At 57.1% G+C, this 24,189-nt stretch overlaps 1 protein-coding gene across 2 annotated transcripts in view; it reads left to right on the top strand.

The window, feature by feature from the left end:
- FAM178B (family with sequence similarity 178 member B) overlaps positions 1-22,411 on the top strand; it is a 45,423-nt gene extending 23,012 nt beyond the window's left edge. The window contains exons 1-5 of one of the 2 annotated variants that reach the window (XM_018054879.1): positions 797-1,193; positions 3,067-3,192; positions 19,852-19,929; positions 20,232-20,384; positions 22,043-22,411. In XM_018054879.1, the coding sequence (XP_017910368.1) occupies positions 969-1,193; positions 3,067-3,192; positions 19,852-19,929; positions 20,232-20,384; positions 22,043-22,075 (615 nt within the window). In that variant the 5' untranslated portion in view covers positions 797-968 and the 3' untranslated portion in view covers positions 22,076-22,411. Of the gene's footprint in view, positions 1-796; positions 1,194-3,066; positions 3,193-19,851; positions 19,930-20,231; positions 20,385-22,042 lie in introns of those variants that run through there. The other variant, XM_018054878.1, reaches the window with a different exon arrangement.

Raw genomic sequence — 24,189 nt, 5'->3', positions numbered from 1 at the left:
AAGGCTTTCTTATCTCTCCTTGCTGTTCTTTGGAACTCTGCATTCAAATGGGTATATCTTTCCTATTCTCCATTGCCTTTTGCTTCTCTTCTTTTCACAGCTATTTGCAAGACCTCCTCAGACAGCCATTTTGCCTTTTTGCATTTCTTTTCCCGGGGATGGTCTTGATCACTGCCCCCTGTCCAGTGTCAGAAGGTGCTAACTGCTTGGAAAACAAAAGTCATGCCCGGAAGGGGATTAGCGAGTGCAGGTGCTGTGGGCCCGCAGGATGGAAGGGGGGTGGGGGCGGCGGCAGAAGGCTGGAAGAAGGTGGGGGCAGCCGTGCAGCGTCAAATCAGAAGGTCCAGGCGGGGCGCAGGCTCCAGGGAGCAGTAGGGGCACCTTGGGCCTTGCAGACGCTTACGTTACTCACTAGAGGATTTTTGCAGAAACTAGTTCCTGTGGCCTTAGCTTCTGATAAGTGAATATTGAAACTTTTGCAGCTCATAAAGGTCAGGTATCAACAGACATATGAATAATGGTCAATAATGTGTTCAGCTCCTGGCCTTCTCCACTGAGTAACAGAAGCAGCTGCCGGGGTCTGAGCACAGGAGTGACCGCTGTGTGGACAGTGGCCTGGCTGGGAACGGTCTGCCGCCTCTGGCCAGACGAACCACCGAGGCCAGTGGAGGCCTGCCTTTTTGGGTGATAGTTTGCTTCTTGCCCGGGGACGTCTGTCCTGAAGGGCTGACTGTTTGCAGAGACACCTCCCAGCAGTAGGGGTGGAGCAGGGATATGTGCTGGTCAGAGCCTGGCCCTGCCGGGGACCGTGCGGCCCAAATAAGTCCTCATCCCAGAGAAGGGTGTGTCTGCTGGAGAGGGAATGGCTGGGGCTGCCAGAGCTTGGAACAAAAGAGAATAAGCAATCAGAAGGCAGCAGCTTGCCACGCCGAGCAGAGCGAGGCTGTTTTCCTGGAGTGAGAGGAAAAATGTGGGAGCAGCCAGCCCGCTGCCCTGTGGGCCCCTGCCTGCCCCCGCCCCTGCCCAGGGTCCAGGCTGGGGCAGAGCTGCCCGCCGGAGGGCTGCTTCTGGGGCTGTGGGCTGCTGAGCTCGCCCTGTGCGTGCAGAGCTGTGAGCCCGGAGCAGGCAGGACTGTTGTGGAAACTATCCGCAGACTTGGAAGGCCCGAGCAAGGCAGCGCAGCCCCGGTTTTGGTGAGAATCCAGATGGTGCCTGTCTTCGCCCAGAACCTCCCCACTCTGTCTCCCTGCTGCCCGCTCTCCCTTTCTGCAGGGATCAGACGCTCAGCCAAGAAGCCCTGGCCGCCTTCCAGCAGCCAAGGGCCCCGGGCCTGACTCCTAGCCCTCACCCAGCCCAGCTGCTCCTGTGACTGGCCGAGGTGCTGAGCAGGTGTCTGCGGCTGAGCTGGGGAGGAAGCCAGGTGTGCCGGGCAGGGCTGTGATCGGGCGGGAGCTGGCCCAGGGCTTAGCCCTCGCCCTTTGGGCCAGCCTACACCTGCTACATCTGAAGAGATGGCGCCTTCATGAACCTCCCTGGCCCCGCACCTTCGTTCTGGGTCCTCCCTCCCCAGGGCTATAGGCAGCCTCAGAGGGGCCCAAGACTTAGAGCCTGCCTGCCTTCTGGAGCCCCAACCTTCAGTCAGCCCTGGGGCAGCTGGTTGTCCTTGCTGGGGCCCAGTCGAGACTGCCGAGACCAGGTGCAAGGGCTGGGCAGGAAGGGTGGCCTGCTGCAGACCCCTGACTTATGAGGCAGCGTGTGCCCACATTCACAGAGGGTGGGCGGTTTAGGTGCAGGGCAGGGCGGCTCGCAGGCCCAGTGTCATAATAACCAAAGGGCACCGTGTGGACCTCCTGGGGAATCCCATTCCAACAAAACAGCTGCGTGTGGACATTGTTGAGACCATCAGAGAAACCCGAGCATGGCTGTGGGGTCGTGTAAGGAATGTTTGTTAGTTGTATTGGGCAAGAGAAAAATGTGATTACAAGGGGAAAAATATCCTTATCCTTTTCTGTTAGAAGATCTTTGTGGATAAAACGATCTGAGGTTTAGATTTGCTTTTAAATTCTCTGGAAGGAAAGAGATTGGAGGGGTTGGGGGGGATGTGATGGATGCAGTCATCATTCACATTCAGACGTGGGCTTGGGGGCAGTTCTCACCTCTCTTCTTTCAAGAGCATTGAAAATCCCTGCGGTGGTGGTGTTCAGTTTCTAGGTCATGTCTTAGCGACCCCATGGACTGCAACACGCCAGGCCTCCCTGTCCATCACCAACTCCCAGAGCTCACTGAGACTCATGTCCATCGAGCTGGTGATGCTGTCCAACCACCTCATCCTCCGTCGTCCCCTCTCTTGCCTTCGATCTTTCCCAGCATCAGGGTCTTTTCCAGTCAGTCAGCTCTTTGCATCAGGAGGCCAAAGTATTAATGCTTCAGCACTAGTCTTTCCAATGAATACTGAGTTGATTCCTGTAGGATTGACAACCCCCATAGTAACCAGTGGGCTTGAGCAGCAGCAGCTCAGAGCTAGGTAGGTCTTGTCAAGACCCTCTTTCTGGTCTTGCTTCTTCTAAACCCTGAGTGTCTGCTCAGTCCCAGGATGTGAATTAAAGCCCGTAAGTCCTCGTTCACTTGTCTAAAGCAAGTCCCCAACCCTTTCGGCACCAGGAACCAGTTTTGTGGAAGACAGTTTTTCCATGGACTGGTTGGATTGTCGGGGGGGTGGTTGGGGATGACTTGAATGTGTCACGTTTATTATGCACTTTATTTCTACTATATTATTACATCAGCGCCACCTCAGATCATCAGACATTAGATCCCAGAGGTTGGGGCCCCCTGGTCTCAAGGATGCTCGCCCTGTGCCAGGCCCTGTGAGCACGTGAGCCTCCTCCCCCAGGAAGAATGGGGGAGCTTGTCTCCACTCCACAGCCAGGGACAGGCTCCAAGAGGCCACACGGCTCCCAAGGGAGAGGAGCCACCGGGCTGGCTCCAGAGCCAGCCGGAGTATCCCAGCCACGCATCCCCGAAGCGCCCCAAGCGCTCGTGAGTGACGGCCCCCTTTCTCCTCCCCAGCTGTCCTCGCTCTGCCAGCTCCTGAGCCTCATGAGGCCGTCATCCCTGAGGCAGTACCTGGGCCCTGAGACCGTGCTGCCTGGCCAGGAGCAACAGCCAAAAGCCAGTGCCCAGCTCGACCACAAGGTGAGCACCCAGCCCCTGCCCACCTTCACCAGGGTGCCACCCCAGGGATGGCAGGGCTGTCCACACGGCACAGCCTCGGGGGCTTAAGGCTGCCATTCCCCAAACCCCTGCCGCACAGGACCACGCCCAGCCAGCTGCCCCTGCCCACCTCCGCAGAGCCTGTGCCTGGCGCTCCTCACAGAGGTGGCGCGCTGTGGGCACAGGCACGCAGGCTTGTGGGTTTCGCTGCGTCCTTTGCAGCCTGGTGTGGCTTTGCTGGAGAAGACACAGGAACTGGACTGCTGGTGAGGGGAGTGGGGTGGAAAGGAGTGCCGCGGACGAGCAGCACAGGGGACACTCCCACGCATGGGGCGATCCGAGCCGGGCCTGGCTCCCTGTTGCTGTTCCCTGTGGCCCTCACTAAGGCTGAGTCCTAAGCTTTCCCAGTTCTTCCGGAGCGCCTTCCCAGACCTCGCTCGGCTTGCCTGAAAGTCACGCTTGGAGGGAGTCAGGAGCAACGAGGAGCCCCAGAGCCTGCAGGTGGTGGGGCTTGGAATTGTCAGGCCCGTGGGCTCTGGGCTGAATGTCAAGCCGGGGTGGCTGTGTAGGGCCTTCAGGCTGGGATTCCCAAGCTGGGCTCCCTCAGTGAGCGCCCCCACCCCTCCATCCCGGGGGAGTGGGGGATGAAGGATGCAGATAGGCATCTCCTAATTTCGGAAGGTGGTTAATTCCAAAAGCTCTCCTGGAGGTTGGATGTTAACGACCAAGAGGCCAGCCTTTGGGCACATTCTGCAAATCAGATAAGTGAATTAATTACTTAATGAACACAAATGAACTATTAAGAAGATGTGATCACCCCCAGGTGTACACTCCTCTCCTGGAACACGGAGGGAAGATTCTCAGCTGAGCCTGACGTGAGCATACTTCTGAGGCTGCCGCCTCCCAGGAGAGCTTGTCTTCTTCCCGGTCCCTTTCCCCCGAATCTGGAGCCTGTTACGGAGACTGAGTTTGGCTGTTCAGGGATGAGGGGTGCGGGGTCGAGAACACAGGTGGGGTCAGCCCTTGGGGATGGGACGTCTGAGCAGAACACAAGTGGGCAGGCCCCAGGCCTGGGCTAGAGAAAGGGAGAGTGACAGGAAGAAACGAAGGTTGAGAAAGGAGAGTGGAGGCTTGTGTCTGGTCTGGCCAAGGCACCTTGGGGCCACCCCTGGGCCTCACCTGCCTCGCAGAGGTGGTGTCATTGCCTGGCCAGAGGGTACCATGTGGCTCACTGCATTCCAGAGCGCATCTGGTAGGAGACGTCCCTTCAAAAGCCCGGGAAGAGAGGGGAGTAGCGGGCTCAGGGTATCTTTTTATACTTGAGGATTGTTTTCATGCATGTAATCCTGGTGGCTCAGACAGTAAACCATCTGTCTGCAGTGAAGGAGACCTGGGTTTGACCCCTGGGTCAGGAAGATCCCCTGGAGAAGGGAGCAGCTACCCACTCCAGTATTCTTGCCCGGAGAATCCCATGGACAGTAGAGCTTGGCGGGCTACAGTCCACGGGTCGCAGAATGTTAGACAGGACTGAGCATCTAACACACTCACACGTGAAGGGTGCCGTGGAGTGTCCCCTTGGTCGGCTGCCATATTGAAAATGACCATGTGGCTGGGAAACACGGGGGGCAGGCATGTCTCGGCCAGGTGCCTCACACGTGGGGTGTGCTGGTCTAGGGAGGCCAAGGCGGCCCTTGCATGCCTCTGTTGTAGCTCGAGCCCGTGGGATTGATCCTGGCCCAGGAGGTGGGGAGCCTACACCAGAGGAGGGGCAGGGCTTGGGGGGGACACGGGGGTCTGCACAGCAGTGTGAAGCATCCTGTTTCCCTGGGCCGGGGACTGTTCTGACTGGGAGGGGCTAGGTGGGGCAGGTGACTGGACTCTTGCCGCCCAGCCCCACTCCCCACTCAGCTGACTGACTCCTCATTAGGCCCCAGCGTGTTTCATCTTCAAAGGTGATCAGGCTGCTCACCAGCCAAAAGAAGCAGTGGCGTCATCCGCCCTGTTTTACAGGGAGTAGTGGTCGGGGCTCGCTGAGCTTTTATCCGCAGAGCTCAAAGTCTCTGCCTTCTTTCTCTTCCCCTCTGGGGTGCAGAGGGGAAACTAAGGCCAGAGTGAGGCTGGCCCAAGGCAACCCAGCCTGGAGAAAAGGGGGGCAGGCCCTTCCCAGTGCTGGGCCGCATCCCCTGGGCTCCCACTCCCTCCTGTCTAGGAGATTTCTTGCCCAAGACTGCTGGGTCACAGCCCTTCTCCAGTGCTGCAGATAAACACTTGTGCCAGCCTCCATCCCACCTCCCCCATCCTGTCTCTGCCTGAGGCCTTGGCCCAGCTCCTGCTTCCCCTGGGAAGCTCCTTCCCAAGAGGCTGGGTGCTCAGATGCCCACGGCATGACTCTCTCTCCTCTCTGATTCCCTGGCTTTGCATTTGTCCTTTGACTTGTCTGTTTCCCCAGCTGGGCGGTGGGCACAGCTGCTGTGCCAGCATCGCCTGCTGTGTTTGGCACTAGATGATGGAATGAGTGAAGAAGTGAGTGAAGGCAGTTGTCAGTCTCCCTGTCTGAGCTCTCTTCTTCCACCCCCTCTGGGCCTCCCACCCCTCCGCTGGAAAGCACCCTCCCTCGGCATGCCCTCCACCCTCAGACCAGCCTTTACCCGCAGGCCCCCTTGTCTTCTAATGTCCTCGTTTCATTAAGGCTACAAGGGTTGATGGCCTGGGCTTCTTCTGTGGGAGGCCCTTGACTTCATAAGTGCCACCAGCTTATGAGAAAACCAATCACAGCCATTGTTTGTAATTATAAGCTAGTAAGATTCCTGCCCAGGGCTTCCCAGGTGGTTCAGTGGGTAAAGAACCCACCTGGCAATGCAGGAGACACAGGAGACACGAGTTTGATCCCTGGGTCGGGTAGCCCATGGAATAAAACCTGGCAGCCCACTCCAGTATTCTTGCCTGGAGAATCCCAGGGACAGAGGAGCTAGGCGGGCTGCTGTCCACAGGGTCACAACGAATTGGACACGACTGAGCGACTTGGCCTGATTAAGTGTTGTGATCCTTTCAGATGCGCAGCAGAGCAGCTCACCCATCCACACACACCTATCCACTCTCCCCCATCCAGGCCGCCACGTAACACTGAGCAGAGTGCCCTGTGCTGTGCGGTAGGCCCTTGTTGGCTGTCTGTTTTAAATACGGTAGTGTGTACATGTCCACCCCTAAGCACCCTCCCCACATCCTTCCCCCCGGCAGCCGGAAGCTCGCTGAGTCTGTGAGTCTGACTCTGTCTTGTAAGTTCGTTTGCATCATCTCTCTGTAGATTCCACATATAAGTGATGTCATGCGACATTTAAAGTGCTTTTGGATAAAGAAGTTGCTCAGCCCCTGGGTGCTTTTGGGCGGGGGGCGCTGGGCTTGCCTGGTTTGAGAAGGCAGGGTCTCCCAGAGAAGGATCATTGAGGTCAAAGTGCTGCTCTGGGCCCTGCGTGGGCCGGGGCCCTGCGTGTCTGCGAGGTGGGAGAGGGTGTCCCAGTGCTGGTGTGTGCTCTGAAGTTGGCCTCCAGGTGCTTCCCTCTGGTCCAGGGGCACCAATTCAACAAGCGGCCTCCATGTGTCTGAGGCTGTCCTTTCAGCTCCTGTGCAGACAGACTTCCCTAACTGGACTCAGAGCAACCAGCTCAGCCGCACAGCTCGGAAGCAAGGGTTTCCTGGGGGCTTTCTGTTTTCTTGTAGCTGATATGTGTAAACCAAATTTGGCCAGACTGACTCACTTTTATCCAGATGACGACGCTCTGGTCTTGTTAAACCTCCGCTACGTGTGATGTTCCCATTGATGGCACTCCCCTGCCCTTTCTGGCTTCTCTCCAGGGCTGTCTTCTGCATCGATGCTACTATGGAGGAATCTGGGGTTCTGTTTTCCCCCTAGGGATTTGGAAAGTCTGTAGAACCAAGAGGGCTTCCCAGGCAGCACTGGTGGTAAAGAACCCGCCTGCCAGCACAGGAGAAGCCAGAGACGCAGGTTCGATCCCTGGAGGAGGGCATGGCAGCCCACTCCAGTACTCTTGCCTGAGAATCCCATGGACAGAGGAGCCTGGTGGGCTGCAGCCCATAGGGTTGTACAGTTGGACGCAAGTGAGGTGACTTAGCACACACAGCACGTGGAACCAGGATCCTTATGGTGGGGTGGAGGTTTACCCCTCAGTTTGGTTAAACTTGGAGGTTTCCAGGAAGTTAACTGTCTCTCGTTGTGTAGAAAGAAAACCAAAGGCCATGGAGCCAGGTGTTCCAGGGTTGGGGCTGCGTGGAGGCGCCAGGAGCCAGTCCCGTCTCCTCCTCTGCCTCCAGGCTGCGTCCTCCTCGTGGTCTGACAGTGTCCTCACAGGACAGACGACCTAGGACCCCCTGAGGTTCTGCCTCTGTGATGGTCCCTGTCCCCCAGGGCCCAGCTGCAAGAAGCCAGGCGACCCAAACTGAGCCTGGCAGTTGCAGGCAGCCCCCGTCAGGGTCCTCACTGGGCACGGGGCCTTCAGTCCGTGTCTGGGCTCACGAGGCTTAGGGACAGCTTGTTTATAGGAGAAGTGCGTTCATGGCGAGGTGACGGGGCGGGCTGTGCTCTGAGCTTGGGTAATGCTCTGGGATGGACCCCACCCCACTGCATGGATGCCTTTGAACTCACTGCTGGGGTTTCTGCACCTTTGCGTATCTCTGCACATCTTCTGCAAAGGGCATGGGCCTGCCACGGATACGTGTGCACGTATGTCTTATGTGTGCGCGCGTGCATGTGTGTGTGTCCTGGGATCTCCTATATGTATATCTTCATGGTGTGCCCAGGTGTTAATGGAGTTGACAGACAAGTTATACCACTTTTGCTCCTGCGCTGGCCTGTCCCTGTGTCAGGTGACCCCGCCAAGAACAGCCTTAAGTGACTGGGGTGTGGTTGGGGAGTTTGGAGAGAGGAAGGGAGGGTGCCGCTGCCCTCCGGCTCTCCAAGCCGCCTCTGCGCCCTGCACTCTCCCGCAGGCAGTGAGCACCAGCAGGGGGACGTGGGCTCCCTCAGGCTTGGCTGGGGCACAGGCATGGAGCCCTGTGTCGCCCAGAAGGGCAGGTGGAGGGGAAGCCCTCCCTCTCCCTCCACTCTCTGCCTCTCCCTGCACTTCCTGCCCCGTGCCCTGCACCACAGGCAGAGCCGTGCCCGCAGGGCTGGGAACCTTGACCTTGGTCAGGCCAAGAGGAGGCGGCTTGGGGAGAACTGGCTTGCTTTGAAGAACGGGCAGGGGCCACTCTGGATTCCTGAACCCCTCCCCGGCTGGTCTGTTGTGGGCCCCTCCTCACTCCCTCCCAGATGAGGAACATCTGACATGTTTGGAAATAAACTTGGGAGAGGCGGCTTCCGGGCAGCTGGCCCCAAGGGGAGGCCCGTGCCCCGGCCCCGCGTCACAGCCACCTGGGCAGCTGCAGGCCTCTGCAGAGCAGGTACCTCTGAGCATCTGAAGGCACATGGGGCCAGGGCTGAGACCAGCTTTGAATTCCAGCTCCCAGGAATCCTGGCTTCTTTGCAAGTGTGTGAGCAGGGCTTCAAGTGATGTTATTGAGTGGGGAGGAGAGGCGTGGATTCTGCAGGCAGCTGTTGCCAAGCCCAGCCAGCTGGCCTCCTCGGCAGCTTCTGGGCCTGCTGTCTGCCCTGCCCCACCCTGGGCTCAGTTCTCCTGAGGACCCTTCAAGGGTCCCTCCCTGGCCTCAGTCCTCATCCCAGGCGGGTGACTCATGGGCTTCTGACCTAACAGCCCGCTTCCATCTGCTCCTCCTTCAAGTCCTCCTGGACAACTCTGTGATCGTCTTCCTCCTATTCTTTCTCAGGAGAAAGTGAGCCTGAGCGCCTGTCACATCGCATTCAAACCCCGCTACCCACGGCTCTGCCAGCTCACCCTACTCCACCCATGCAGTTCTTCTGCTGTGAATCGAACCGCCCCACTTGATTCCGAGCGATGGGCGCCTTTGCCCGAAACCTGCCGTTCTTTGGCCGTTGTCTTTGCTCCTGCTGGTCCTCCTTCCTGGTGATGCCTGGCCCGTCTCTTCTGTCCTTGGTGATCATTGCAGTCTGTTTATTCAGCCCTTGCCGTCCGCCCATTTCTTCACACGCCTGAACAGAGTTGCCTTTGAGGGCAGGGGCTAGGGTCTGATGCGCTCACTGAAATGCCTGCCCTGAGCAGGTACAGTCTGGTGAGGAACCCTTCCCCATCTCTGTATACCCAGCCCCACCCACCAGTCTTGAGAATGCCAGTGGAGGGGAGCAGTGCTGACTTGCAGGGTCTTAGTTCCCTAACCAAGGATCAAACCCAGGGCCTGGCAATGAGAGCACAAGGTCCTAACCACTGGACTGCCAGGGAGTTCAGCATGTGGCTTCCAAGAACCATGTCTAAGCAACTTAGGCTCCACTCACACCACCATACACCTGGTGGGGGGGCCAGGGTCCCCCACTGGCTGTGCTCGGTTGGGAGGAGCCTGGCAGACCACAGCCCTCTCTGCTGCTCTCCTGCTCCCCACCTTTCCTGTCCCTTCTCACCCTGTGCCAGGACCCTGTAGTGACACAAACATGTCCCAAAAGGTCTGGGACAGCTCATCGGGCTTAACTGGGCCAGAGCCGAGCAGTGTCCCCCAGCCTCGGTGCTGCTCTCTGCCTCTCTCGCCTCCGCCCTCTGGTGCCTTCCCAGGCAGCTTTGCTGCTGCCCCTGAGACATTCCAAGGCTTATATCCTTCCCGCCGCAACCCTTGTTTCTGTTCAGTCACCAAGTCGCATCCGGCTCTTCGCGACCCCATGGACTGTAGCACACCAGGCTTCCCTGTTCCTCACCATTTCCTGGAGTTTGCCCAAATTCATGTCTGTTGAATCAGTGACACCATCCAACCATCTCATCTTCTGTTGCGCTCTTCTTCTTGCCTCAGTCTTTCCCAGCATCAGGGTCTTTTCCAGTGAATCAGCCGTTCTCTTTAGGTGGCCAAAGTATTAGAGCTTTAGCTTCAGCATCAGTCCTTCCAAAGAGTATTCAGAGTTGATTTCCTTCAAGATTGACTGGTTTGATCTCCTTGCTGTCCAAGGGACTCTCAAGAGTCTTCTCTAACTCCACAGTTCAAAAGCATCAATTCTTCAGCACTCAGCCTTCTTTATTGTCCAGCCCTCACATCCATACATGACCACAGGAAAGATCATAGCCTTGACTATGCAGACCTCCGTCAGCAAAGCGATGTCTTTGCTTTTTAACACACTGGCTAGGCTTGTCATACCTTTCCTGCCAAGAAGCAACCGTCTTCTAATCTGATGGCTGCAGTCACCATCCACAGTGATTTCAGAGCCGAAGAAGGGGAGATCTGTCCCTGCTTCCACCTTTTCCCCTTCTGTTTGCCATGAAGTAGTGGGGTCGGATGCCATGATCGTAGTTGTTTTAGTACAGACTTTTAAGCCGACTCCCTAGCCAGGGGGAAGAAGGAGCTTCTGTGCTACATCCTAACAGAGTCCCAGAGCTGAGTGTGGCTGGCTTGGCTTGAGTCGTGTGCTCCCCTCTCAGCCAGTCCCATAGCCAGGCACACCGTGATTGGCAGGCCTGGACTACTGGGCTTCCCTTGAAGTCAGGTCTGAAGTCCCCACTATGGGGCACCTTGGCCTGGGTGTTGGGGACAGGAGGCTGGGACTTGACAGAGGAGGGGATGGGATCCTGGGCACTGGGAAACCTTAGTGTCCGCAGCATCCCTCTGGTCTTCAGAGCCCCATGTGGGACGTGTAAGGAGGGCAGTGCTTCCCAACAACTCGGTGAGAGAGAAAGATAAGAAAGAGAGGGCAGGAAGCCACTGCTCCAAGGGGCCTCTCCAGCCCCTGGAGGAGGCCTTTACCAACACCCCGGCTGGTTTCAGGGGCTCCCCGCAGTGCACCCATGCACTGATGTGCTCGTGCACACCCAGACATAGGTTCCCAAACAGAGGCACGGAGAATCCCATGCTTCTCAGGGCAGCTGGCAGAACTGGGCCTCGGTTCCAGACCCCCCCGGGGCCAGGGTCTCTGTCCCAGCCAAGGAGCAGGAAGGGCCGCCAGTCCCTGCCTGTCATCTCCCCTCACCCCATGGCCAGCAGGAAGCCAGAAAGGAAGAGTAGGCTGGGTTTGCCTGCAGCCCCCTAGTTCCTCCCGCCTGTGGACACTGGACGGGGCAGATGCACCGAGATGACCCCCTGCCGCAGACCCACAGGAACAAAAAGCCCTCAGCCTTCCCCCTTTGCCTCAGCTTATCTCTTTCACAGGGCCTCCCTGGTGGCTCAGACAGTAAGGAATCCGCCTGCAACGCTGAAGACCCAGGTTCAGTCCCCGGGTCAGGAAGATCCTCTGGAGATGGGAACAGCAACCCGCTCCAATATTCATGCCTGGAGAATCCCATGGACAGAGGAGCCTGGTGGGCTACAGTCCATAGGGTCTCAAAGAGTCGGAGACAACTGAGCGTCTAACACACTCATCTTCCCACCTGGCCCCACCACGGCCCCCAGTTCCCTCTGTATCCTCACTGCTGAGCCCAGGGGCCAGGGCCACTCCAGGTCCAATTCCAAGTTCAGGATACAGCTGAAAAAGGAACCCTCCATCCCTTTCCAGTGAGCTCAGGGTCTCAGGTCTGTGAACGTACTTACTGTGGACAGCTAAAAGAGTAGGTGAGGGGCTCATCTTCCGAGGAATCTGTAGAGGGGCACCCAGGCTGGGCCCCGGGGTCCTCTCACAGCCTCAGAAGAGACATCATATCACATCTCTCCACCCAGCTGGGGCCTTGAGAGCAGCTCTCTAGGAAGTGCCTGTTCCTGAGCCAGAAGTTCTAGCCCCACCCAGAGGCTGCCCGCCCATCTCCCATCACCCTGTCAGCCTCATCCTGCTCCTTGTTGAGGGTTCCACCCACGCCCTTGCCTAAAGAGGAGCTCTCATTTATGGAATCGAGTGTCTGGCCTCGCAGGCCCCCGGGCTGAGTCTGGCAGGCCCTGCGCCTGTGACGTCTGCTCTCCGGCCTCTGTGCCCTGGGCCCTCAGGGACCCTGGGCTAGGAAGAGGTGTGTCATCATACCATTTCCTGGTGATGGTGCGTGCGTCCTTGCCATTTCCTTCTCTCTGGGACTTGTGACCGGTGACCTGCCCTGGTCAGAGTCACTTCCAAACTCGGCTTTCCTTTGGGCACTGCCCTCCACTTGTTGCTTCTGGGGCTTACCAAAGCCAAGGCCAGAGAGGGTGACCTTGGAGCAGCAGCAGCCTGAGTGAGAATAAATCTCGCAGCTAACTTGTGGGGCGAAGAAGAGAGGAAGAAGCAGCGCCCAGAGGTGCTGGGAGGCGCCACCCTCCAGGACAGGCCCAGACGCGGCTTGCCCGGGGAGAGGCGGCCCCTCTCACCTTTGGCCTGTCACCACGCAGGGGCTCTCGGCCGGGACCCTGCACATAACCCTCCCTCAGGGCTGTGGTTTAGTTGCTGAGTCATGTCCGACTCTTTCGACCCAGTGGACTATATAGCCCTGCAGGCTCCTCTGTCCATGGGATTTTCCAGGCAAGAGTACTGGAGTGGGTTGCCTTTTCCCCCTCTAGTTGTTGCTTAGCAGGGGATCTTCCCAACCCAGGGATCAAACCCCCCTTCTCCTGTGTCTCCTGCCTTGGCAGGCAGATTCTTCATCTGATGAGCCTCTGGGGTTGCTCAGTTGTGTCCAATCTTTGTGACCCCATGCACTGCAGCCCGCCAGGCTCCTCTGTCCATGTGATTTCCTAGGCAAGAATACTGGAGTGGGTTGCCATTTCCTCCTCCAGGGGATCTTCCTGGCCCAAGGATCAAACTCACATCTCCTGCACTCCAGGTAGATTCTTTACCACTGAGCCACCAGGGAAGCCCACTTCAGGATTATTCATGACTAGTCATTTTTGTTGTTATTTGCCCAGCCTCTCCTGGGGCTCTGGCCTGCAGCCCCCAGGGTTAAATCTGTTAGGAAACATTCACAGCTTGTCCAGCTTAAGGGAGCGTGTACGCTCATCTCTTTCACTCCTAAGCCTTACTGGAGATAGTCATGCAGTCAGGGGACCTCTCTAAGCTCAGCTTCCACATCTACTGTGGCCTCTGTGGGAGTGTGCTGGGTCAGGGTACTGTGCAGTGGGGCTGTAGGGCTCAGTTTGATAAATGGAGAAAGCAAGGAAGAGAATTAGGACCCAGCTCTAGCCTTGGGTTTGAAATGGTTCAGTCTTTCCCAGACTTCACTGATTCTAGAACCAACCTTCAGCATGTGTGTGTCTCCAAGATCAAAGCCCCCGAGAGGACCCACAGGTGGTAGCCATGGGACCTGCGGCACAGGTGTTCCAGCTGGGGCTGAGAGCAGAGCGGACTGGGCCCCAGGACAGCCTGTCTCCCAGAGCCTGTGAGCATGGAGCGGCGAGCCCAGGGGCGCTGCTCTGGGGTCCTGGCACCCCAGGCGGGGGCCCGGGCAGCAGGCGGCTTTGAAGGCCAGCTTGCTGAACCATGCCTGTGCGTCGTGTGCTCCTGGGCCCCGGCAGGCTGGCTAGAAGGTCCTTTGAGTCAGTCTGTCCTTCCCAGCCTCCACAGCAGCTGCCCCAGAGCCTGGCTGGATTGCTCCTGAAGGATCCCCCAACCAAGGGCAAGGTCTCCCATACCCCACCCTCACCCAGGCCCCAGGCTGGCAGCGTCTGGGGAGGGGGCTGGGTTCAAAGGGTTACCTCGGGTGATCCTAGACTCTTGGTCAGACCCGAGGTGGGAGAAACTGTACAGTTCTCGAGGCTTCCTGGGACATCCTCTCCCTCCCCCTCTGCCCTTTCTTAGGGTAAATAACCCACAGCTAGCTCCCTTGGCATTAGCTAGAGGGGAATTTTCTAAAGCATGAATTTCCTGGGAAACGTCCACCCTTTCTCCCTCCGTCTTATGACGAAAGCTCTACAAACGGAGACTTGGCCAGCAGTTCCCGGGCTGGAACTAGCTGGACCAGAAAAGGAGGCAGTGGCCTTCCCCTCCCCCAGCCCCCTCCCGGTGACAAGCCCTGTGGGCCTGTCTCCTATCCTTCTGCCTTGTCATCCTTCCCCAGGGGGAGGACAGGGCCTGCCTCCAGACTCTGTCTCCAGGCTCTAGAGCCGGGAAGGAGGCATCCAGCACAGTCCTTCTCAGAAAAGCCCGCCCACCAGACCCAGAAGATGGAAGCTGCAGGCTCCGCTGGCAGCGGTGGAAAGGGACCGTCCTTTCTTGTCGGCATTGGGTTCAGGCACGTCCTATGCCTCAGACTCTGCCTCTCCCCAAGTTGTTGACTGAGGTTTCCAGGCCCTGTTTCCCATGGGGGCTTCCCAGCCTCCACTCACGGCCGGTCTGGAGGGACTGGGTGGCCTGAGCTGTGGAGCTGGGGAGGGGCCCATTCTACAGACAAGATGTCCAGGTTTGGATGGACACAACCCCCTACCAGGGGCATGCTCCCCGCACTGCTGGGTAACCCTGAAGCCACACCAACCCCTATCCCGCATACACACACACACCTGCCCTTGAGGACCTGGGCTTCCCAGGTGACTCAGGGCTAAAGAACACTCCTGCTAACCCAGGAAACTCAGGTTCGATCCCTGGATCTGGGAAGACCCCCTGCAGAAGGAAGTGGCAACCCACTCCAGTGTTCTTGACTGGAGAATCCCAAGGAGAGAGGAGGCTGGTGGGCTACAGTCCGCGGGGTCGCAAGCAGCCAGGCACAACTGAGCGACTAAACAACCACAAACAAAGGGGCCGCAGGCTGGAGGGAGGGCCCCCAAGCGCTTGCAGCCCTGGCCCTGCCGAGGCTTGGCCTCTGCCCAGCTTCCCTTCCCTACGTCTCTGTGGTGCCAGCAGGACAGGATGGGGCTTGCTGAGTTCAGGAATTGGTCACAGCTCAAATGGAGCAGGAAACGCAGCCCTCACACCTGGCAGTTTACTGAGCGGCAGGCCCTGTCTCCTGCCCAACCCGAACCACCCACCTCCCCAGAGGGCCTCCCCCAGCCTCCCGGAGTCCCCGTCACGCTCACGTTCTGCCCTTCACAGAAGCAGGGCCGGGGAGAGGAGCCTGGGGGAGGCTGGGGGTTCAGGAGAATCCTGGCAGGCCCCCAGTACCCTGGTCTGTCCCTGTGTCTGAACCAGAGGACACACACTGCCTTACCTTTCCTCATCCTCTCGAAGCAGAGACCGCAGGTGGGGGATATGAGGGGAGGAATGGTCTAGGCAACTCTGCTGCTAACAAAGTGCTTTTTTCTAGAGTGTTCAGCCGCTCAGTCATGTCTGACTCTTTGCAACCCTATGGACTGTAGCCCGCCAGGCTCTTCTGTCCATGGGATTCTCTAGGCAAGAATTCTGGAGTGGGTTGCCATGCCCTGCCCAGGGACTGAACCCAGGGATTGAACCCTGATCTCCCACATTGCAGACAGATTCTTTACTGTCTGAGCTATCAGGGTAGCCCCGTTTTTCCTAAAGCACCACTGTCAAGACTGCTGTCTGGGTCCTGATTTCTGACCACAGGTGGTTCCTTATCCCTTTCAATCAGAGCAGTCTTTCCTAAAGGGCTCACTTAGGCCCACCTGCAGGGGTCACTCTCGTGTGCTCCCAGTCATCCTTCCAGGTAGGTGTTGTCCTTTGGAAAATCGACTTATTAAAGGTGACTTAAAGGCCTTTTCTTCAGAATTACTTATTCCTTCTTGCTGTTCCCACACCTTAGTCCAGTTCAGTCTCTCAGTCATGTCCAACTCTTTGTGATTCCATGGACTGCAGCACGCCAGGCTTCCCTGTCCATCACCAACTCCCAGAGCTTACTCAAACTCATGTCCATCGAGTCGGTGATGCCATCCAACCATCTCATCCTCTGTTGTCCCCTTCTCCTCCCACCTTCAATCTTTCCCAGCATCAGGGTCTTTTCTAGCGAGTCAGTTCTTTGCATCAGGTGGCCAAAGTATTGGAGTTTCAGCTTCAGCATCAGTCCTTCCAATGAACACCCAGGTCTGATCTCCTTTAGGATGGACTGGTTGGATCTCCTTGCAGTCCAAGAGACTTGCAAGAGTCTTCTCCGACACCACAGTTCAAAAGCATCAATTCTTTGGCGCTCAGCTTTCCTTATAGTCCAACTCTCACATCCATACATGACTGTTGGAAAAACCATAGCTTTGACTAGACGGATCTTTGTTGGCAAAGTAATGTCTCTGCTTTTGAATATGCTTTCTAGATTGTTCATAGCTTTCCTTCCAAGAGCAAGCGTCTTTTAACTTCATGGCTGCAGTCACCATCTGCAGTGATTTTGGAGCCTGAAAAAATAAAAGACTCTCCCCGTTTCCATTGTTTCCCCATCTATTTGCCATGAAGTGATGGGACCGGATGCCATGATGTTAGTTTTCTGAATGCTGAGCTTTAAGCCAGTTTTTTCACTCTCCTCTTTCATCAAGAGATTCTTTAGTTCTTCTTTGCTTTCTGCCATAAGGGTGGTGTCATCTGCATATCTGAGGTTATATTCCAGCTTGTGCTTCATTCAGCATTTCTCATGATGTACTCTGCATATACGTTAAATAAGCAGGGTGACAGTAAAGGCAAAGGAGAAAAGGAAAGATATACCCATTTAAATGCAGAGTTCCAAAGAATAGCAAGGAGGAATAAGAAAGCCTTCCTCAGTGATCAACGCAAAAAAATAGAGGAAAACAATAGAATGAGAAAGACTAGAGATCTCTCCAAGAAAATTAGAGATACCAAGGGAAAACATTTCATGCAAAGACGGGCTCAATAAAGGACAGAAATGGTATGGACCTAACAGAAGCAGAAGATATTAAGAAGTGGCAAGAATACACAGAAGAACTGTACAAAAAAGATCTTCATGACCCAGATAATCACGATTGTGTGATCACTCACCTAGAGCCAGACATCCTGGAATGCGAAGTCAAGTGAGCCTTAGGAAACATCACTATGAATAAAGCTAGTGGAGGTGATGGAATTCCAGCTGAGCTATTTGAAATCCTAAAAGACGATGCTGTGAAAGTGCTGCACTCAATATGCCAGCAAATTTGGAAAACTCAGCAGTGGCCACAGGACTGGAAAAGGGCAGCTTTCCTTCCAATCCCTCACCTACCCCCCTGCCAAAAAAAGGCCCCATATTCAAGATTGTATTCCTGGGATTTTCCCTCCAGATTCAATGATGGGAATCGGCATAAGAATGAAATTGTGAAACCTGTTCTCCGTAATTCCCCACTGTACAGACTTCCCTCCAGGGCTTTCTTCAGATCCCAGGCCCACCCTCACCACGCCTCCCAGCCAGGAAGATAGTTCAGAGAGGAGTAGGGGGTCAGGGGCGGGTGGAAGGCATGTCCAGCTGGCATGTCACCTGTAAGCAAGTAAATGTTTACAAGCCTCAGGCCCTCTCTGCCCTCTGCCACACCCGCTTTCAAGCTTGCCCCTCCCAGCCGCCCTCCCTGCAGTCATTGCCCCTGGATGTTTTCCTTGGCATCCCCCCTTCTCAGCTTCTCCCTCCACTGCTCAAAGCCCCTCTCCAAGACCAGCCTCGGGCTCCATGCTTTCCAAGGTCTCCGCCCTCTCCCCCGCCCCACACCCACCCCAGACCCAACTGGACAGAGTCAGTTATAATTGGCATTGTCTCTTTTAAAATTAATGTAAAATTTTTTCATTATATTCTGATTATATGAGGAAATCACACACAGTGTAGAGAAATAATCTTTAAAAAAAAAAAAGATGAAGGAGGAGCTGTAATTCTTCTCAGAGTGGTGGTTCCGCTTGGGTGGATTCTGTCCCAACAGATTCTAGTGCCTGCTCTCCCCACGTACCCCCTAACCCCCTCTGTCCCCCACCGCGCCGTCTCCCCACTCCAGAGCAGCTCTGAGTGGCCTCCACTGCCAGCTGTCTGACCCCTCTGCCGCCAGCCAGCCCTGTTCCCAGGGCGCCCTCCCTCCCTCTGCTGCAGCCCAGCTGGTCCCCCAGCAGCAGTCAGTCCCCCAGAAGTGAGCCCTGCCTCAGCTTCTTGCATCAGCCCCTGGGGTCTGTTGGGTGGTGTGATCCCGCCCCCTCAAGGCTATCTTCACCTCAAATCCTACTGCTCCTCTGGGGCCTGGTCAGGTTTAGTCACTTCCTCCCCGAAGCCTTCAGAACTACACATCATCATCGTGACCTCCCACCCCGAAAGGTGGAAGGACCCTTTCTCCTTCCGGGCCGAGGCAAAGCTGAGATTCATTCAGTATTCATGGGCCAGACAATTGCCTTCCTGAAGTACCTTTTCCCCTCTAGCGTCTGGGTGTTTGTGGCAGTGTCTTAGTCAGGGTACAGTGTCTGGTACACAGGCCTGAGCCTGCTCTCTGGGGCTGGGGTGGCGGGAAAGAGCCGTTTGCCAGGACTGCAGAGCTCAGGAGTTCTAAGTGCCCTGGGCCTCCGAGGGCAAGGCCAGGCTGGGGAGGGGGATCCTGCAGATGGAGCTGGCTAGGGATGCTGGATCGGTCCCCAACACCCCCAGGGGCATCACGGCCTGGAGGCACACCCAGTGGGCTCCTGCTTTTCCCCTGCTGAGAGGTGTCAAGTCCCAACCCGGCCAGCCCATGGCATCAGCCACCTGCAGGCCTCAGATGTTGACTAAAGAACGGGCTGGGTCCTGGGCAGCACAGGTGCTGCTGGAGAGTGGGGCGGGTGGCCTGTGTCCTCGGGATTTTGCACGTGGTATTTGAGGGGGAGAAGAATGTGTACACTGCAGAGTGTCTGGTGTCCTCAAACATGGCCCCAGCTTCTGCCCCTAGGAGGCCGCCGGCTCTGTGCAGAGACTGTCACTATTCTGGGGCACCGCCAGATGCTGTAAAGGGGGAGGGTGATAAGGGCAGGGGAAGTGGGGGAACAGGGGAACCTTGGGTGACTCTGAGCTCCCACCCCACTATCACCAAGCTGGAGCCCGGCTGGCCATCTCTGGAGCCTGCCTCTCCCCTCCCAGCACAGCCTCGGGGTGGGTTATCTGCCCGGGGCACCACGGTGGGGTGTTTCCTGCCACCCTTCCTATCTTAGAAGGAGCCTGAAGGGGACGAGGCAGTGGGAGCCTCCGAGTTGGGGAGGGGTGTGCCCGCTGGGTGCCAGGAGCCGGCTGTCTTCGCAGCAGGAGCCTCGCCTGTCTTCGGGGCAAGTGCGCCCCGCCCTTCATTCCCTCTGTGCAGCAGGTGAATGTCCCATAAACGAATGGGCCCCAACAGCCCTCCAAGGGCACCAGGGGATCAAAGCCTCCTCTTATCAGATAGAACTGGCCTTGGTCCTGCGTTCACCCCTGGTTGTCCAGGGGGCAAGAGCAAAGGCATGAGTAGGTGGGTGAGGGGGCAAATGTTCAGCCGGACTTCCTTCCCTCTGCACCGCCTCGGGTCAGCACAGCGAGGGTGTCCGGACTGACTCGCACATCTGTCTGTGAAGGGGTGTCCACGGGAGCCTCAGGGCTGGGGGACAGTGTGGATTTCCAGGTGACAGAGTTCTTCCTTTTCTGAAGGGAGAGAGGATGGTCATTCATCAGGGCCCTAGAGAGCACTGAGTGACTGGGGCCCAGAGCCCTCTTGGAAGACGCCTTCCAGACACTGTGGGTGCAGGAAACCCGGGCTGGGCTTACGGCAGTGGAGTCAAGGAAGCCTGTCTCTCCCCAGGTCTGCTACCTGTGCCACAGCCTCCTGACCCTGGCCGGGGTGGTGGTCAGCTGCCAGGACATTACTCCAGACCAGTGGGTGAGTCTCCCGGGAGAGGCTGGGCTGGGCCTGGCAGTGGAGGAGCCCAGCCCACTGCCAGGAACTGGAAAGAGTGGGAGGCTGAGAAAAAAGCAGGCCTGGGGGAGCCGGCCTCATCCTCCTCCCAGCAGGCCCTCCGAAGGGATACTGACCCATGCGCCCAGTTGCCCATGCCTCCCCTCCCTTTCCTGCCCCACTGCTGAGCAGTCACTCAGACCAGCCTCCTCTTTCTCTAACTCCATGCTCCCCTCCCCCACCCCGTGGCCCGCCCGCCCTGCCCTCCCCTCCCGTGGCCTCTGCAGGGAGAGCTGCAGCTGCTCTGCACGCAGTTGGACCGCCACATCAATACCCATATCCGGGAGAGCCCCCAGGCCATGCATCGGACCACTCTCAAGGACCTAGCTGCCCAGACCTACATCCGCTGGCAGGAGCTGCTGGCACACTGCCAGCCCCAGGTGGTGCCCCCGCCCCACCCGCCCCCAGGCTTGGAAGGGGAGGGAAGTGGTCAGTTAACTGACCAGAGCCCGCAGAGCATCTGCCCTCTCTGCAGCTGCCAGGCTCCTGGCTGGGAGATGGGAGAGGGCAGTGTGGGGTAGGGGGGAGATGCATCTTGGTGGACCATCGTCTTTCTCATCAAGGGTCAAACGCCCAGGGTAGGGGTGCAGTGAGGGGGACACAGACAAGCTGGCTCCTGGGTAAAGGCAAAGAGAAACTTCACCCCAGAAAGAGGGAGGCGCCTAGGCCAGAGGGCCGGTTTGTCAAGAGTGGTGCCAGGAAGGGACACCAGAGGCACCAGCTGTCCACCCTCTGCCCAGCTGTCCTGCAGGCTTGAGGTTGGCCTCCTACTCTGCTGGGAGGAACACACCCAGGTGACCCTGGTTCCTCTTAATTTTTGTAGCAACGACCCTGCGCTCCTGATTTTTCAGACTCTCTGGGTAATAATTGTTCAGTCACTCAGTCGTGTCAAACAAACTCTTTGCATGTGACCCCATGGGCTGCAGCAAGTCAGGCGTTCCCATCCTTCACTATCTTCGAGAGTTTGCTCAAACTCATGTCCATTGAGTCAGTGATGCCATCCAACCATCTGTTCCTCTGTCGCCCCCTTCTCCTCCTGCCCTCAATCTTTCCCCACATCAGGGTCTTTTCCAGTGAGTCAGCTCTTCACATCAGGTGGCCAAAGTATTGGAGCTTCAGCTTCAGCATCAGTCCTTCCAATTAATATTCAGGGTTGATTTCCTTTAGGATTGGCTTGTGATAATATTCATAGCTAATATTTCTTGAATAAAGATCCTCTTCTACTTGAGTCCACATAACCGCCCCCTCCACGAGGCAGGTATTGTTGTGATCCCATTTTACAGATGGACAAGCTAGCTAAGAGTCGCTGAGAGGTTAAACAGCTTGCTCCATCACACAGGCTGTGGCTTGCAAATATCAAGACCAGGGCACCAAGCCAGCCTGACTTGCACGCCTGCAGAATTAAGCACGGTCCAGCCCCTCTCTCTGGCGGCCTGGCTTCTGGCCTCTGTTGGTTCCACCAACAAGCAGCCGTCCCACCCCCAGCCCCTGATAGAGATGAGCTGGGTCTCCTAAGAACTCTGTCTCCAACTCCCCTCACACTGCCCCTGAGCCCCCAGCTTTCCTTCCCCTCCATGCCCCACCCCCCAGCGGCCCGTGACCTCTGGCTTGGGGCTGACACATCAGCCCCAGGCTGTGGCTTGGGTCTCAGATTGCACACATCTCTGAGAAAGCTGGAAAGCAGCCCTCACCCTCCACCCCTGAGGAACTGGATCACACTGGTCTCTGGTGGGAAGTGGTGTGCTTGTCATGAAAAGAAGGGAAAATGATTCGCGGCCTGGCCGAGCCAGGGCCAGGCCCCAGCTTCCTCTCACACCGCCTGGGCCTGCAGTAGAGGGAAGCAAGGCAGAGCTGTGGCTGGGGGGCCTATTGACCTGCCGCATCCTCACCTGGACAGGAGCCCCTGGAGCCTGTGGCTTAGCAAGTGGCAGGAGGAGGCCTTGGTGGATGTTCAGGGGGCGCTGGAGAGTCAGGGAACATCAGGTCCCTGGGGCCCACGGGCCCAGACCATCACACCATGTTCTTCTCTTTGCTGCAGGCCCAGTACTTCAGCCTCTGGGAAGGCATCTAATGGAGCAGGGCAAGGGTGGCCCTGCGCTCCTGGCTCTGGCAAGCAGTGAACACAGCCTAGGTAACGAGTCATGGAGAATGGCGGCCAGGGGAAGACCAACCAGCCGAAGCGAGCGCCTGCCTCCCCCACTGCCCTGAGGCCCGCTGGGCAAGGGTTCTGCCTCCATCCCTTCCCCATCGTCTCTACTCCCCACGGCCGTCATCTCCAAAACTCGGGTTTCCCTGGGCCTCCCGAGCCCCCCGGCCACCCTCCTCCCCACCCTCCTCCACTTCTCCGTGTGTCATTTATGTGAGGGTTCTTTGTGCACACTAAAGTCTCAGCATCAGTGGTTTAGAAGAGTTCCTCTGGTCCCTTACTGAGGGCCTGTGCCCAGCGTCCAGTTTCCTGATTTCTCCGCTTGTGCTTTGCAGAATTCTCACCTGGGGCCAGTTGCATGACTGGGTCTCAGGCCCTGCCCTGCCCCCTGCAGCAGAGGACTGTTTATTAAACCTTCAGGGTTTATGAACAGTCTTGGCTATGGCCTGAAAGCTGTCAGAAACCCTGGCAGCAGGGGTAGGGAACATCCATTTGGACCAGTCTGAAGCCACCCCCCTGCAGCCACTGGGGAAGAGCCATGGGGTGAAATGGTGAGGGCTGTAATTACCCTTAATTCGGTTTATTGTTGAGCTCTGAAATCAACTCCCAGACTTAGGAGTTGGGAGCGGGGGTGGTTAGCTCCCAATACTTTTTGTTTTCTCTTGGCCTTACCCAAGATCAGGTTTTGTGGGCCCTGATCCCTAAAGGGGTGCTAGATGTCTTCGACCTGCTCCGTTTGAGAGCAGGTATCCTTCGGCACCCCCAGGGTATCCATGGGTATCACTTTCTCTCTCTGCCCTGAGAATCCACTGCTAGTCTCTGGCCCTTCCTCAGCCTTTCTAGGTTGGGAGGGGTTTTGCAGGGGCCACAGGAGTTGAAGAGGAAGTAGCCCTGCACACTGGGCCCATGCCCGTGATCCAGCTCAGCCCCTAGCATCTGCCTGCGTTCACCATGGCTGCGCTTGTGACTTTGTTTATTTGTCCCTCTCCTTTGTTCTGTCATGCCAAGTTAAAGCCAGTTAAGGAGGAGAGAGACTCCCCCGAAATAAAGGACCTTCCAGGCCAAGTGCCTCAGTTTGCAGACCCGAAGGGCAGCCCATCATTCCCTGGGCCTGGTGGAGGTCCTCACTGGGTCCGCAGAATGCTGGGAGCCGGTGTGTGGGCTCAGTCGTTCAGTTGCGTCAGACTCTTTGCAACCCTATGGACTAGCTCACCAGGCTCCTCTGTCCATGGGATTCTCCAGGCTAGAATGCTGGAGTGGGTTGCCATTCCCTATTCCAGGGGATCTTCCCGACCCCGGGATCATTGGCAGGTGTGTTCTTTACCACTGCACCACCTGCCTGGGAGGAAGCTGCTGGGAGTCGGGGGCATCTATAATTCAAAGGGCGCGAGCTCACAGCAGGGCACCAGACAACCATGCAGGTTGTCTCCCTGCCTTTGCCAGGTGAGAGTTAGAGAAGCTGTCTGCCAGGGAGGCTTGGAGGCCCAGGCAGCTTGCCTGGGAGTTCTGGTTTCTTTTCCTGGCCATGTCACAGGCCCCCTCGGCCAGGGTGCCTCTGAGGCCCCAGCAGAATCAAGTAGGCCTGAGATCCTCAGGTAACATAGCGGCAGCTGCGGGAAACCACCTCCCTCAATCCCCCTTCAGGGCGGCCCGGGCTCCTGACACCGCACATCCTGATGGTTAATGCTCCGCTGTTCAGTTTGCTCTGGAAACCTGGAAATCACCTTTGAAATTTCCCTTCTTTGTTCTCACTGCCAAGGGTGGCCTAAGAAACTGAAGTGGGGATTTTTCCAAATTCTCGAGGCTGCCCCTACTGGGCTCAGAGAAAGGGCTCGAGCATCCAGCTCAGGATCCTTCCTCTCCAGGCCAGGCTCTTGTGCACAGCCCTCTCCCCTCAAACACACTCATCCCCAAGAGAGAAACAGACACCAAGGAGGGAGGAGGTGTGGGTGTCGCTCAGGCCCTCCAGAGGCCTCACTGTAACCTGAGCAGAGGTGTGCACTCTGAGGTCACCCAAGGGCGTGCAGTATCCCTCAGGA

The sequence above is a fragment of the Capra hircus genome, chromosome 11 (genome assembly GCF_001704415.2).
Source record: "Capra hircus breed San Clemente chromosome 11, ASM170441v1, whole genome shotgun sequence".
Classification (NCBI taxonomy): Eukaryota; Metazoa; Chordata; class Mammalia; order Artiodactyla; family Bovidae; genus Capra; species Capra hircus.
This window is presented reverse-complemented; position numbering and strand designations above follow the sequence as displayed.